We start from the raw sequence: 18,784 nt of genomic DNA on the forward strand, positions 1-18,784 counted from the left end.
TGATTCTACATCTTATGACTCACTCAATGAATCAATTTTTTACTGATTCTACATCTTATGACTCACTCAATGAATCTATTTGTTTGACTGATTCTACATCTTATGACTCACTCAATGAATCTATTTGTTTGACTGATTCTACATCTTATGACTCACTCAATGAATCTATTTGTTTGACTGATTCTACATCTTTTGACTCACTCAATGAATCTATTTGTTTTACTGATTCTACATCTTATGACTCACTCAATGAATCTATTTGTTTGACTGATTCTACATCTTTTGACTCACTCAATGAATCTATTTGTTTGACTGATTCTACATCTTATGACTCACTCAATGAATCTATTTGTTTGACTGATTCTACATCTTATGACTCACTCAATGAATCAATATTTTTACTGATTCTACATCTTATGACTCACTCAATGAATCTATTTGTTTTACTGATTCTACATCTTATGACTCACTCAATGAATCTATTTTTTACTGATTCTACATCTTATGACTCACTCAATGAATCTATTTGTATTACTGATTCTACATCTTATGACTCACTCAATGAATCTATTTGTTTGACTGATTCTACATCTTATGACTCACTCAATGAATCTATTTGTTTTACTGATTCTACATTTTTTGACTCACTCAATGAATCTATTTGTATTACTGATTCTACATCTTATGACTCACTCAATGAATCTATTTTTTACTGATTCTACATCTTATGACTCACTCAATGAATCTATTTGTATTACTGATTCTACATCTTATGACTCACTCAATGAATCTATTTGTTTGACTGATTCTACATCTTATGACTCACTCAATGAATCAATATTTTTACTGATTCTACATCTTATGACTCACTCAATGAATCTATTTGTTTTACTGATTCTACATCTTATGACTCACTCAATGAATCTATTTTTTACTGATTCTACATCTTATGACTCACTCAATGAATCTATTTGTATTACTGATTCTACATCTTATGACTCACTCAATGAATCTATTTGTTTGACTGATTCTACATCTTATGACTCACTCAATGAATCTATTTGTTTTACTGATTCTACATTTTTTGACTCACTCAATGAATCTATTTGTATTACTGATTCTACATCTTATGACTCACTCAATGAATCTATTTGTTTGACTGATTCTACATCTTATGACTCACTCAATGAATCAATATTTTTACTGATTCTACATCTTATGACTCACTCAATGAATCTATTTGTTTTACTGATTCTACATCTTATGACTCACTCAATGAATCTATTTTTTACTGATTCTACATCTTATGACTCACTCAATGAATCTATTTGTATTACTGATTCTACATCTTATGACTCACTCAATGAATCTATTTGTTTGACTGATTCTACATCTTATGACTCACTCAATGAATCTATTTGTTTTACTGATTCTACATTTTTTGACTCACTCAATGAATCTATTTGTATTACTGATTCTACATCTTATGACTCACTCAATGAATCTATTTGTTTGACTGATTCTACATCTTATGACTCACTCAATGAATCAATTTTTTACTGATTCTACATCTTATGACTCACTCAATGAATCTATTTGTTTTACTGATTCTACATCTTATGACTCACTCAATGAATCTATTTGTTTTACTGATTCTACATCTTATGACTCACTCAATGAATCTATTTGTTTGACTGATTCTACATCTTTTGACTCACTCAATGAATCTATTTGTTTGACTGATTCTACATCTTATGACTCACTCAATGAATCAATTTTTTACTGATTCTACATCTTATGACTCACTCAATGAATCTATTTGTTTGACTAATTTTACATCTTATGACTCACTCACTAACTCAATCTATTTGTTTTACTGATTCTACATCTTATGACTCACTCAATGAATCTATTTTTTATTGCTTCTACATCTTATGACTCACTCAATGAATATATTTGTTTTACTGATTCTACATCTTATGACTCACTCAATGAATATATTTGTTTTACTTACTCTACAACTTATGACTCACTTAATGATTCTATTTGTTTTACTGATTCTACATCTTATGACTCACTCAATGAATCTATTTGTTTGACTGATTCTACATCTTTTGACTCACTCAATGAATCTATTTGTTTGACTGATTCTACATCTTATGACTCACTCAATGAATCTATTTTTTATTGCTTCTACATCTTATGACTCACTCAATGAATATATTTGTTTTACTTACTCTACAACTTGTGACTCACTTAATGATTCTATTTGTTTTACTGATTCTACATCTTATGACTCACTCAATGAATATATTTGTTTTACTTACTCTACAACTTATGACTCACTTAATGATTCTATTTGTTTTACTGATTCTACATCTTATGACTCACTCAATGAATCTATTTGTTTTACTGATTCTACATCTTATGACTCACTCAATGAATCAATTTTTTACTGATTCTACATCTTATGACTCACTCAATGAATCTATTTGTTTGACTAATTTTACATCTTATGACTCACTCACTAACTCAATCTATTTGTTTTACTGATTCTACATCTTATGACTCACTCAATGAATCTATTTTTTATTGCTTCTACATCTTATGACTCACTCAATGAATATATTTGTTTTACTTACTCTACAACTTATGACTCACTTAATGATTCTATTTGTTTTACTGATTCTACATCTTATGACTCACTCAATGAATCTATTTGTTTTACTGATTCTACATCTTATGACTCACTCAATGAATCTATTTTTTACTGATTCTACATCTTATTACTTACTCAATGAATCTATTTATCTGACTAATTCTACATCTTATGACTCACTCACTAACTGAATCGATTTGTTTTACTGATTCTACATCTTATGACTCACTCAATGAATATATTTGTTTTACTTACTCTACAACTTATGACTCACTTAATGATTCTATTTGTTTTACTGATTCTACATCTTATGACTCACTCACTAACTGAATCTATTTGTTTTACTGATTCTACATCTTATGACTCACTCAATGAATCTATTTGTTTTACTGATTCTACATCTTATGACTCACTCAATGAATCTATTTGTTTTACTGATTCTACATCTTATGACTCACTCAATGAATCTATTTGTTTTACTGATTCTACATCTTATGACTCACTCAATGAATCTATTTGTTTGACTGACTCTACATCTTATGACTCACTCAATGAATCTATTTGTTTTACTGATTCTACATCTTATGACTCACTCAATGAATCAATTTTTTACTGATTCTACATCTTATGACTCACTCAATGAATCTATTTGTTTGACTAATTTTACATCTTATGACTCACTCACTAACTCAATCTATTTGTTTTACTGATTCTACATCTTATGACTCACTCAATGAATCTATTTTTTATTGCTTCTACATCTTATGACTCACTCAATGAATATATTTGTTTTACTGATTCTACATCTTATGACTCACTCAATGAATATATTTGTTTTACTTACTCTACAACTTATGACTCACTTAATGATTCTATTTGTTTTACTGATTCTACATCTTATGACTCACTCACTAACTGAATCTATTTGTTTTACTGATTCTACATCTTATGACTCACTCAATGAATCAATTTTTTACTGATTCTACATCTTATGACTCACTCAATGAATCTATTTGTTTGACTAATTTTACATCTTATGACTCACTCACTAACTCAATCTATTTGTTTTACTGATTCTACATCTTATGACTCACTCAATGAATCTATTTTTTATTGCTTCTACATCTTATGACTCACTCAATGAATATATTTGTTTTACTGATTCTACATCTTATGACTCACTCAATGAATATATTTGTTTTACTTACTCTACAACTTATGACTCACTTAATGATTCTATTTGTTTTACTGATTCTACATCTTATGACTCACTCACTAACTGAATCTATTTGTTTTACTGATTCTACATCTTATGACTCACTCAATGAATCTATTTGTTTTACTGATTCTACATCTTATGACTCACTCAATGAATCTATTTGTTTTACTGATTCTACATCTTATGACTCACTCAATGAATCTATTTGTTTTACTGATTCTACATCTTATGACTCACTCAATGAATCTATTTGTTTGACTGACTCTACATCTTATGACTCACTCAATGAATCTATTTGTTTTACTGATTCTACATCTTATGACTCACTCAATGAATCAATTTTTTACTGATTCTACATCTTATGACTCACTCAATGAATCTATTTGTTTGACTAATTTTACATCTTATGACTCACTCACTAACTCAATCTATTTGTTTGACTGATTCTACATCTTATGACTCACTCAATGAATCTATTTTTTATTGCTTCTACATCTTATGACTCACTCAATGAATATATTTGTTTTACTGATTCTACATCTTATGACTCACTCAATGAATATATTTGTTTTACTTACTCTACAACTTATGACTCACTTAATGATTCTATTTGTTTTACTGATTCTACATCTTATGACTCACTCACTAACTGAATCTATTTGTTTTACTGATTCTACATCTTATGACTCACTCAATGAATCTATTTGTTTTACTGATTCTACATCTTATGACTCACTCAATGAATCTATTTGTTTTACTGATTCTACATCTTATGACTCACTCAATGAATCTATTTGTTTTACTGATTCTACATCTTATGACTCACTCAATGAATCTATTTGTTTGACTGACTCTACATCTTATGACTCACTCAATGAATCTATTTGTTTTACTGATTCTACATCTTATGACTCACTCAATGAATCAATTTTTTACTGATTCTACATCTTATGACTCACTCAATGAATCTATTTGTTTGACTAATTTTACATCTTATGACTCACTCACTAACTCAATCTATTTGTTTTACTGATTCTACATCTTATGACTCACTCAATGAATCTATTTTTTATTGCTTCTACATCTTATGACTCACTCAATGAATATATTTGTTTTACTGATTCTACATCTTATGACTCACTCAATGAATATATTTGTTTTACTTACTCTACAACTTATGACTCACTTAATGATTCTATTTGTTTTACTGATTCTACATCTTATGACTCACTCACTAACTGAATCTATTTGTTTTACTGATTCTACATCTTATGACTCACTCAATGAATCAATTTTTTACTGATTCTACAACTTATGACTCACTTAATGATTCTATTTGTTTTACTGATTCTACATCTTATGACTCACTCACTAACTGAATCTATTTGTTTTACTGATTCTACATCTTATGACTCACTCAATGAATCAATTTTTTACAGATTCTACATCTTATGACTCACTCAATGAATCTATTTGTTTGACTAATTTTACATCTTATGACTCACTCACTAACTCAATCTATTTGTTTTACTGATTCTACATCTTATGACTCACTCAATGAATCTATTTTTTATTGCTTCTACATCTTATGACTCACTCAATGAATATATTTGTTTTACTGATTCTACATCTTATGACTCACTCAATGAATCTATTTGTTTGACTGATTCTACATCTTATGACTCCCTCAATGAATCAATTTTTTACTGATTCTACATCTTATGACTCACTCAATGAATCTATTTGTTTGACTGATTCTACATCTTATGACTCCCTCAATGAATCAATTTTTTACTGATTCTACATCTTATGACTCACTCAATGAATCTATTTGTTTGACTAATTTTACATCTTATGACTCACTCACTAACTCAATCTATTTGTTTTACTGATTCTACATCTTATGACTCACTCAATGAATCTATTTTTTATTGCTTCTACATCTTATGACTCACTCAATGAATATATTTGTTTTACTGATTCTACATCTTATGACTCACTCAATGAATATATTTGTTTTACTTACTCTACAACTTATGACTCACTTAATGATTCTATTTGTTTTACTCATTCTACTTCTTATGACTCACTCACTAACTGAATCTATTTGTTTTACTGATTCTACATCTTATGACTCACTCAATGAATCTATTTGTTTTACTGATTCTACATCTTATGACTCACTCAATGAATCTATTTGTTTTACTGATTCTACATCTTATGACTCACTCAATGAATATATTTGTTTTACTTACTCTACAACTTATGACTCACTTAATGATTCTATTTGTTTTACTCATTCTACTTCTTATGACTCACTCACTAACTGAATCTATTTGTTTTACTGATTCTACATCTTATGACTCACTCAATGAATCTATTTGTTTGACTGATTCTACATCTTATGACTCACTCAATGAATCTATTTGTTTGACTGATTCTACATCTTATGACTCACTCAATGAATCTATTTGTTTTACTGATTCTACATCTTATGACTCACTCAATGAATCTATTTGTTTTACTGATTCTACATCTTATGACTCCCTCAATGAATCTATTTTTTACTGATTCTACATCTTATGACTCACTCAATGAATATATGTGTTTTACTTACTCTACACCTTATGACTCACTTAATGAATATATGTGTTTTACTTACTCTACAACTTATGACTCAATTAATGATTCTATTTGTTTTACTGATTCTACTTCTTATGACTCACTCACTCAATGAATCTATTTGTTTTACTGATTCTACATCTTATGACTCACTCAATGAATCTATTTGTTTTACTGATTCTACATCTTATTACTTACTCAATGAATCTATTTGTTTTACTGATTCTACATCTTATGACTCACTCAATGAATATATTTGTTTTACTTACTCTACAACGTATGACTCACTTAATGATTCAATTTGTTTTACTGATTCTACATCTTATGACTCACTCAATGAATCTATTTGTTTTACTGATTCTACATCTTATGACTCACTCACTAACTGAATCTATTTGTATTACTGATTCTACATCTTATGACTCACTCACTAACTGAATCTATTTGTATTACTGATTCTACATCTTTTGACTCACTCAATGAATCTATTTGTTTTACTGATTCTACATCTTATGACTCACTCAATGAATCTATTTGTTTTACTGATTCTACATCTTATGACTCACTCACTAACTGAATCTATTTGTATTACTGATTCTACATCTTATGACTCACTCACTAACTGAATCTATTTGTATTACTGATTCTACATCTTTTGACTCACTCAATGAATCTATTTGTTTTACTGATTCTACATCTTATGACTCACTCAATGAATATATGTGTTTTACTTACTCTACAACTTATGACTCACTTAATGAATCTATTTGTTTTACGGATTCTACATCTTATGACTCACTCAATGAATCTATTTGTTTTACTGATTCTACATCTTATGACTCACTCAATGAATATATTTGTTTTACTTACTCTACAACTTATGACTCACTTAATGAATCTATTTGTTTTACGGATTCTACATCTTATGACTCACTCAATGAATCTATTTGTTTTACTGATTCTACATCTTATGACTCACTCAATGAATCTATTTGTTTGACTAATTTTACATCTTATGACTCACTCACTAACTCAATCTATTTGTTTTACTGATTCTACATCTTATGACTCACTCAATGAATCTATTTTTTATTGCTTCTACATCTTATGACTCACTCAATGAATATATTTGTTTTACTGATTCTACATCTTATGACTCACTCAATGAATATATTTGTTTTACTTACTCTACAACTTATGACTCACTTAATGATTCTATTTGTTTTACTCATTCTACTTCTTATGACTCACTCACTAACTGAATCTATTTGTTTTACTGATTCTACATCTTATGACTCACTCAATGAATCTATTTGTTTTACTGATTCTACATCTTATGACTCACTCAATGAATCTATTTGTTTTACTGATTCTACATCTTATGACTCACTCAATGAATCTATTTGTTTGACTGATTCTACATCTTATGACTCACTCAATGAATCTATTTGTTTTACGGATTCTACATCTTATGACTCACTCAATGAATCTATTTGTTTTACTGATTCTACATCTTATGACTCACTCAATGAATATATTTGTTTTACTTACTCTACAACTTATGACTCACTTAATGATTCTATTTGTTTTACTCATTCTACTTCTTATGACTCACTCACTAACTGAATCTATTTGTTTTACTGATTCTACATCTTATGACTCACTCAATGAATCTATTTGTTTTACTGATTCTACATCTTATGACTCACTCAATGAATCTATTTGTTTTACTGATTCTACATCTTATGACTCCCTCAATGAATCTATTTTTTACTGATTCTACATCTTATGACTCACTCAATGAATATATGTGTTTTACTTACTCTACACCTTATGACTCACTTAATGAATATATGTGTTTTACTTACTCTACAACTTATGACTCAATTAATGATTCTATTTGTTTTACTGATTCTACTTCTTATGACTCACTCACTCAATGAATCTATTTGTTTTACTGATTCTACATCTTATGACTCACTCAATGAATCTATTTGTTTTACTGATTCTACATCTTATTACTTACTCAATGAATCTATTTGTTTTACTGATTCTACATCTAATGACTCACTCAATGAATATATTTGTTTTACTTACTCTACAACGTATGACTCACTTAATGATTCAATTTGTTTTACTGATTCTACATCTTATGACTCACTCAATGAATCTATTTGTTTTACTGATTCTACATCTTATGACTCACTCACTAACTGAATCTATTTGTATTACTGATTCTACATCTTATGACTCACTCACTAACTGAATCTATTTGTATTACTGATTCTACATCTTTTGACTCACTCAATGAATCTATTTGTTTTACTGATTCTACATCTTATGACTCACTCAATGAATATATGTGTTTTACTTACTCTACAACTTATGACTCACTTAATGAATCTATTTGTTTTACGGATTCTACATCTTATGACTCACTCAATGAATCTATTTGTTTTACTGATTCTACATCTTATGACTCACTCAATGAATATATTTGTTTTACTTACTCTACAACTTATGACTCACTTAATGAATCTATTTGTTTTACGGATTCTACATCTTATGACTCACTCAATGAATCTATTTGTTTTACTGATTCTACATCTTATGACTCACTCAATGAATCTATTTGTTTGACTAATTTTACATCTTATGACTCACTCACTAACTCAATCTATTTGTTTTACTGATTCTACATCTTATGACTCACTCAATGAATCTATTTTTTATTGCTTCTACATCTTATGACTCACTCAATGAATATATTTGTTTTACTGATTCTACATCTTATGACTCACTCAATGAATATATTTGTTTTACTTACTCTACAACTTATGACTCACTTAATGATTCTATTTGTTTTACTGATTTTACATCTTATGACTCACTCACTAACTGAATCTATTTGTTTTACTGATTCTACATCTTATGACTCACTCAATGAATCTATTTGTTTTACTGATTCTACATCTTATGACTCACTCAATGAATCTATTTGTTTTACTGATTCTACATCTTATGACTCACTCAATGAATCTATTTGTTTTACTGATTCTACATCTTATGACTCACTCAATGAATATATTTGTTTTACTTACTCTACAACTTATGACTCACTTAATGATTCTATTTGTTTTACTGATTCTACATCTTATGGCTCACTCAATGAATCTATTTGTTTTACTGATTCAACATCTTATGACTCACTCAATGAATCTATTTTGTACTGATTCTACATCTTATGACTCACTCGATGAATCTATTTATCTGACTAATTCTACATCTTATGACTCACTCACTAACTGAATCGATTTGTTTTACTGATTCTACATCTTATGACTCACTCAATGAATCTATTTTTTACTGATTCTACATCTTATGACTCACTCAATGAATCTATTTGTTTTACTGATTCTACATCTAATGACTCACTCAATGAATCTATTTGTTTTACTGACTCTACATCTTATGACTCACTCAATGAATATATGTGTTTTACTTACTCTACACCTTATGACTCACTTAATGATTCTATTTGTTTTACTGATTCTACATCTTATGGCTCACTCAATGAATCTTTTTGTTTTACTGATTCGACATCTTATGACTCACTCAATGAATCTATTTTTTACTGATTCTACATCTTATTACTTACTCAATGAATCTATTTATCTGACTAATTCTACATCTTATAACTCACTCACTAACTGAATCGATTTGTTTTACTGATTCAACATCTTATGACTCACTCAATGAATCTATTTTTTACTGATTCTACATCTTATTACTTACTCAATGAATCTATTTGTTTTACTGATTCTACATCTAATGACTCACTCAATGAATATATTTGTTTTACTTACTCTACAACGTATGACTCACTTAATGATTCTATTTGTTTTACTGATTCTACATCTAATGACTCACTCAATGAATCTATTTGTTTTACTTACTCTACAACGTATGACTCACTTAATGATTCTATTTGTTTTACTGATTCTACATCTTATGACTCACTCAATGAATCTTGTTATTTTACTGATTCTACATTTTATGACTCACTCAATGAATCTATTTGTTTTACTGATTCTACATCTTATGACTCACTCAATGAATATATTTGTTTTACTTACTCTACAACTTATGACTCACTTAATGATTCTATTTGTTTTACTGATTCTACATCTTATGGCTCACTCAATGAATCTTTTTGTTTTACTGATTCGACATCTTATGACTCACTCAATGAATCTATTTGTTTTACTGATTCTAAACACACACACACACACACACACACACACACACACACACACACACACACACACTCACACACACACACAGAGAGAGAGAGCAAGTTACCTGGGCGAGCGAGCGGTCTCTCTGGTCCATCAGAGCCTTCATCTCCTGACTGGTGATGTCATGACGTCGTTGCCGTGTCAACTGCACACGTTGAATCAGGGCGGAGCCAAAGTGTGTGATTTCTTGCATGGAGGCGGAGTCACACACACGCTGAAGAAGTCCCTCGACTTCCTGGAAGACAAAATGTTGATCATATGACAACAAAGTCTTCTACCCAAACAAACTTACTTTCAAACAAACATTCTTTTTCAACATAAACATTGTTTTAAATATACATTTTAACATTCTTTTAAACAAAAACATTAACATTCTTTCAAACAAACATTCTTTCAAACAATTTTTTTTTTCAAACAAACATTCTTTCAAACATAAATTTAACATTCTTGCAAACAAACATTATTTCAAACATAAACATTCTTTCAAACATAAACATTATTTCAAAAATAAACATTAACATTCTCTCAAACAAAATTTTCAAAGATAAACATTAGTTCAAACGTAAACATTCTTTCAAATATAAACATTCTTTCAAACAAACATTCTTTCAAACATAAACATTAACAATCTTTCAAATATAAACATTCTTTCAAACATAAACATTAACATTCTTTCAAATTTTAAATATTATTTCAAATATAAACATTCTTTCAAACAAACATTCTTTCAAACATAAACATTAACATTCTTTCAAATATAAACATTCTTTCAAACATAAACATTAACATTCTTTCAAATTTTAAATATTATTTCAAATATAAACATTCTTTCAAACAAACATTATTTCAAATATAAACATTCTTTCAAACATAAACATTCTTTCAAACATAAACATTATTTCAAAAACAAACATTAACATTCTCTCAAACAAAATTTTCAAAGATAAACATTAGTTCAAACGTAAACATTCTTTCAAATATAAACATTCTTTCAAACAAACATTCTTTCAAACATAAACATTAACATTCTTTCAAATTTTAAATATTATTTCAAATATAAACATTCTTTCAAACAAACATTCTTTCAAACATAAACATTAACATTCTTTCAAATATAAACATTCTTTCAAACATAAACATTAACATTCTTTCAAATTTTAAATATTATTTCAAATATAAACATTCTTTCAAACATAAACATTCTTTCAAACATAAACATTATTTCAAAAATAAACATTAACATTCTCTCAAACAAAATTTTCAAAGATAAACATTAGTTCAAACGTAAACATTCTTTCAAATATAAACATTCTTTCAAACATAAACATTAACATTCTTTCAAATTTTAAATATTCTTTCAAATATAAACATTCTTTCAAACAAACATTCTTTCAAACATAAACATTAACATTCTTTCAAATATAAACATTCTTTCAAACATAAACATTAACATTCTTTCAAATATAAACATTCTTTCAAACATAAACATTAACATTCTTTCAAATTTTAAATATTATTTCAAATATAAACATTCTTTCAAACAAACATTATTTCAAATATAAACTTTCTTTCAAACATAAACATTGTTTCAAACAAACATTCTTTCAAACATAAATTTAACATTCTTGCAAACAAACATTATTGCAAACATAAACATTCTTTCAAACATAAACATTCTTTCAAACATAAACATTATTTCAAAAATAAACATTAACATTCTCTCAAACAAAATTTTCAAAGATAAACATTAGTTCAAACGTAAACATTCTTTCAAATATAAACATTCTTTCAAACAAACATTCTTTCAAACATAAACATTAACATTCTTTCAAACATAAACATTAACATTCTTTCAAATTTTAAATATTCTTTCAAATATAAACATTCTTTCAAACAAACATTCTTTCAAACATAAACATTAACATTCTTTCAAATATAAACATTCTTTCAAATATAAACATTAACATTCTTTCAAATTTTAAATATTCTTTCAAATATAAACATTCTTTCAAACAAACATTATTTGAAATATAAACATTCTTTCAAACATAAACATTCTTTCAAACATAAACATTATTTCAAAAATAAACATTAACATTCTCTCAAACAAAATTTTCAAAGATAAACATTAGTTCAAACGTAAACATTCTTTCAAATATAAACATTCTTTCAAACAAACATTCTTTCAAACATAAACATTCTTTCAAACAAAACATTTTTTTAACAAACATTCTTTCAAACAAACATTATTTCAAACAAACATTCTTTCAATCATAAACATTTACATTGTTTGAAACATAAACATTCTTTCAAATATAAACATTCTTTCAAACATAAACATTAACATTCTTTCAAATTTTAAATATTCTTTCAAATATAAACATTCTTTCAAACAAACATTCTTTCAAACATAAACATTAACATTCTTTCAAATATAAACATTCTTTCAAACATAAACATTAACATTCTTTCAAATTTTAAATATTATTTCAAATATAAACATTCTTTCAAACAAACATTATTTCAAATATAAACATTCTTTCAAACATAAACATTCTTTCAAACATAAACATTAACATTCTTTCAAATTTTAAATATTCTTTCAAATATAAACATTCTTTCAAACAAACATTCTTTCAAACATAAACATTAACATTCTTTCAAATTTTAAATATTCTTTCAAATATAAACATTCTTTCAAACATAAACATTAACATTCTTTCAAATATAAACATTCTTTCAAACATAAACATTAACATTCTTTCAAATTTTAAATATTCTTTCAAATATAAACATTCTTTCAAACATAAACATTAACATTCTTTCAAATATAAACATTCTTTCAAACATAAACATTAACATTCTTTCAAATTTTAAATATTTCAAATATAAACATTCTTTCAAACAAACATTATTTCAAATATAAACATTCTTTCAAACATTAACATTCTTTCAAACATAAACATTAACTTTCTTTCAAACATAAACATTGTTTCAAACAAACATTCTTTCAAACATAAATTTAACATTCTTGCAAACAAACATTATTTCAAACATAAACATTCTTTCAAACATAAACATTCTTTCAAACATAAACATTATTTCAAAAATAAACATTAACATTCTCTCAAACAAAATTTTCAAAGATAAACATTAGTTCAAACGTAAACATTCTTTCAAATATAAACATTCTTTCAAACAAACATTCTTTCAAACATAAACATTAACATTCTTTCAAATATAAACATTCTTTCAAACATAAACATTAACATTCTTTCAAATTTTAAATATTCTTTCAAATATAAACATTCTTTCAAACAAACATTCTTTCAAACATAAACATTAACATTCTTTCAAATATAAACATTCTTTCAAACATAAACATTAACATTCTTTCAAATTTTAAATATTATTTCAAATATAAACATTCTTTCAAACAAACATTCTTTCAAACATAAACATTAACATTCTTTCAAATATAAACATTCTTTCAAACATAAACATTAACATTCTTTCAAATTTTAAATATTATTTCAAATATAAACATTCTTTCAAACAAACATTATTTCAAATATAAACATTCTTTCAAACATAAACATTCTTTCAAACAGAAACATTCTTTCAAACATAAACATTATTTCAAAAATAAACATTAACATTCTCTCAAACAAAATTTTCAAAGATAAACATTAGTTCAAACGTAAACATTCTTTCAAATATAAACATTCTTTCAAACAAACATTCTTTCAAACATAAACATTAACATTCTTTCAAATATAAACATTCTTTCAAACATAAACATTAACATTCTTACAAATTTTAAATATTATTTCAAATATAAACATTCTTGCAAACAAACATTATTTCAAACATAAACATTCTTTCAAACATAAACATTCTTTCAAACATAAACATTATTTCAAAAATAAACATTAACATTCTCTCAAACAAAATTTTCAAAGATAAACATTAGTTCAAACGTGAACATTCTTTCAAATATAAACATTCTTTCAAACAAACATTCTTTCAAACATAAACATTAACATTCTTTCAAATATAAACATTCTTTCAAACATAAACATTAACATTCTTTCAAATTTTAAATATTCTTTCAAATATAAACATTCTTTCAAACAAACATTCTTTCAAACATAAACATTAACATTCTTTCAAATTTTAAATATTATTTCAAATATAAACATTCTTTCAAACAAACATTATTTCAAATATAAACATTCTTTCAAACATAAACATTAACTTTCTTTCAAACATAAACATTGTTTCAAACAAACATTCTTTCAAACATAAATTTAACATTCTTGCAAACAAACATTATTTCAAACATAAACATTCTTTCAAACACAAACATTCTTTCAAACATAAACATTATTTCAAAAATAAACATTAACATTCTCTCAAACAAAATTTTCAAAGATAAACATTAGTTCAAACGTAAACATTCTTTCAAATATAAACATTCTTTCAAACAAACATTCTTTCAAACATAAACATTAACATTCTTTCAAATATAAACATTCTTTCAAACATAAACATTAACATTCTTTCAAATTTTAAATATTCTTTCAAACATAAACATTCTTTCAAACAAACATTATTTGAAATATAAACATTCTTTCAAACATAAACATTCTTTCAAACATAAACATTATTTCAAAAATAAACATTAACATTCTCTCAAACAAAATTTTCAAAGATAAACATTAGTTCAAACGTAAACATTCTTTCAAATATAAACGTTCTTTCAAACAAACATTCTTTCAAACATAAACATTCTTTCAAACAAAACATTTTTTTAACAAACATTCTTTCAAACATAAACATTATTTCAAACAAACATTCTTTCAATCATAAACATTTACATTGTTTGAAACATAAACATTCTTTCAAATATAAACATTCTTTCAAACATAAACATTAACATTCTTTCAAATTTTAAATATTCTTTCAAATATAAACATTCTTTCAAACAAACATTCTTTCAAACATAAACATTAACATTCTTTCAAATATAAACATTCTTTCAAACATAAACATTAACATTCTTTCAAATTTTAAATATTATTTCAAATATAAACATTCTTTCAAACAAACATTATTTCAAATATAAACATTCTTTCAAACATAAACATTATTTAAAAAATAAACATTAACATTCTCTCAAACAAAATTTTCAAAGATAAACATTAGTTCAAACGTAAACATTCTTTCAAATATAAACATTCTTTCAAACAAACATTCTTTCAAACATAAACATTAACATTCTTTCAAATATAAACATTCTTTCAAACATAAACATTAACATTCTTTCAAATTTTAAATATTCTTTCAAATATAAACATTCTTTCAAACAAACATTCTTTCAAACATAAACATTCTTTCAAACATAAACATTCTTTCAAACAAACATTATTTCAAATATAAACATTCTTTCAAACAAACATTCTTTCAAACAAACATTATTTCAAATATAAACATTCTTTCAAACAAACATTCTTTCAAACATAAACATTCTTTCAAACAAACATTATTTCAAATATAAACATTCTTTCAAACAAACATTCTTTCAAACAAACATTATTTCAAATATAAACATTCTTTCAAACAAACATTCTTTCAAACATAAACATTAACATTCTTTCAAATATAAACATTCTTTCAAACATAAACATTAACATTCTTTCAAATTTTAAATATTATTTCAAATATAAACATTCTTTCAAACAAACATTCTTTCAAACATAAACATTAACATTCTTTCAAACATAAACATTCTTTCAAACATAAACATTCTTTCAAACATAAACATTATTTCAAAAATAAACATTAACATTCTCTCAAACAAAATTTTCAAAGATAAACATTAGTTCAAACGTAAACATTCTTTCAAATATAAACATTCTTTCAAACAAACATTCTTTCAAACATAAACATTAACATTCTTTCAAATATAAACATTCTTTCAAACATAAACATTAACATTCTTTCAAATTTTAAATATTCTTTCAAATATAAACATTCTTTCAAACAAACATTATTTGAAATATAAACATTCTTTCAAACATAAACATTCTTTCAAACATAAACATTATTTCAAAAATAAACATTAACATTCTCTCAAACAAAATTTTCAAAGATAAACATTAGTTCAAACGTAAACATTCTTTCAAATATAAACATTCTTTCAAACAAACATTCTTTCAAACATAAACATTCTTTCAAACAAAACATTTTTTTAACAAACATTCTTTCAAACATAAACATTATTTCAAACAAACATTCTTTCAATCATAAACATTTACATTGTTTGAAACATAAACATTCTTTCAAATATAAACATTCTTTCAAACATAAACATTAACATTCTTTCAAATTTTAAATATTCTTTCAAATATAAACATTCTTTCAAACAAACATTCTTTCAAACATAAACATTAACATTCTTTCAAATATAAACATTCTTTCAAACATAAACATTAACATTCTTTCAAATTTTAAATATTATTTCAAATATAAACATTCTTTCAAACAAACATTATTTCAAATATAAACATTCTTTCAAACATAAACATTCTTTCAAACATAAACATTCTTTCAAACATAAACATTCTTTCAAAAATAAACATTAACATTCTCTCAAACAAAATTTTCAAAGATAAACATTAGTTCAAACGTAAACATTCTTTCAAATATAAACATTCTTTCAAACAAACATTCTTTCAAACATAAACATTAACATTCTTTCAAATATAAACATTCTTTCAAACATAAACATTAACATTCTTTCAAATTTTAAATATTCTTTCAAATACAAACATTCTTTCAAACATAAACATTAACATTCTTTCAAATTTTAAATATTCTTTCAAATATAAACATTCTTTCAAACAAACATTCTTTCAAATATAAACATTCTTTCAAACATAAACATTCTTTCAAACATAAACATTATTTCAAAAATAAACATTAACATTCTCTCAAACAAAATTTTCAAAGATAAACATTAGTTCAAACGTAAACATTCTTTCAAATATAAACATTCTTTCAAACAAACATTCTTTCAAACATAAACATTAACATTCTTTCAAATTTTAAATATTCTTTCAAATATAAACATTCTTTCAAACAAACATTCTTTCAAACATAAACATTAACATTCTTTCAAATATAAACATTCTTTCAAACATAAACATTAACATTCTTTCAAATTTTAAATATTATTTCAAATATAAACATTCTTTCAAACAAACATTATTTCAAATATAAACATTCTTTCAAACATAAACATTCTTTCAAACATAAACATTATTTCAAAAATAAACATTAACATTCTCTCAAACAAAATTTTCAAAGATAAACATTAGTTCAAACGTAAACATTCTTTCAAATATAAACATTCTTTCAAACAAACATTCTTTCAAACATAAACATTAACATTCTTTCAAATATAAACATTCTTTCAAACAAACATTAACATTCTTTCACATTTTAAATATTATTTCAAATATAAACATTCTTTCAAACAAACATTCTTTCAAACATAAACATTAACATTCTTTCAAATATAAACATTCTTTCAAACATAAACATTAACATTCTTTCAAATTTTAAATATTATTTCAAATATAAACATTCTTTCAAACAAACATTCTTTCAAACATAAACATTAACATTCTTTCAAATATAAACATTCTTTCAAACATAAACATTAACATTCTTTCAAATTTTAAACATTCTTTCAAACATAAACATTACTTCAAAAATAAACATTAACATTCTCTCAAACAAAATTTTCAAAGATAAACATTAGTTCAAACGTAAACATTCTTTCAAATATAAACATTCTTTCAAACAAACATTCTTTCAAACATAAACATTAACATTCTTTCAAACATAAACATTAACATTCTTTCAAATTTTAAATATTCTTTCAAATATAAACATTCTTTCAAACAAACATTCTTTCAA

General features: G+C 25.2%; 1 protein-coding gene across 3 annotated transcripts in view; it reads right to left on the minus strand.

Moving 5' to 3' along the window:
* Positions 1–18,784, minus strand: part of mipol1 (mirror-image polydactyly 1) — a 201,737-nt gene that overhangs the window by 31,589 nt on the left and 151,364 nt on the right. For all 3 annotated transcript variants that reach the window (XM_061925210.2, XM_061925209.1, XM_061925208.1), the window contains one exon: positions 10,863–11,033. In XM_061925210.2, coding sequence (XP_061781194.1) covers positions 10,863–11,033 — 171 coding nt within the window. The remainder of the gene's footprint in view (positions 1–10,862; positions 11,034–18,784) is intronic.

Source organism: Nerophis lumbriciformis, linkage group LG29 (genome assembly GCF_033978685.3).
Source record: "Nerophis lumbriciformis linkage group LG29, RoL_Nlum_v2.1, whole genome shotgun sequence".
In the NCBI taxonomy this organism is placed as follows: Eukaryota; Metazoa; Chordata; class Actinopteri; order Syngnathiformes; family Syngnathidae; genus Nerophis; species Nerophis lumbriciformis.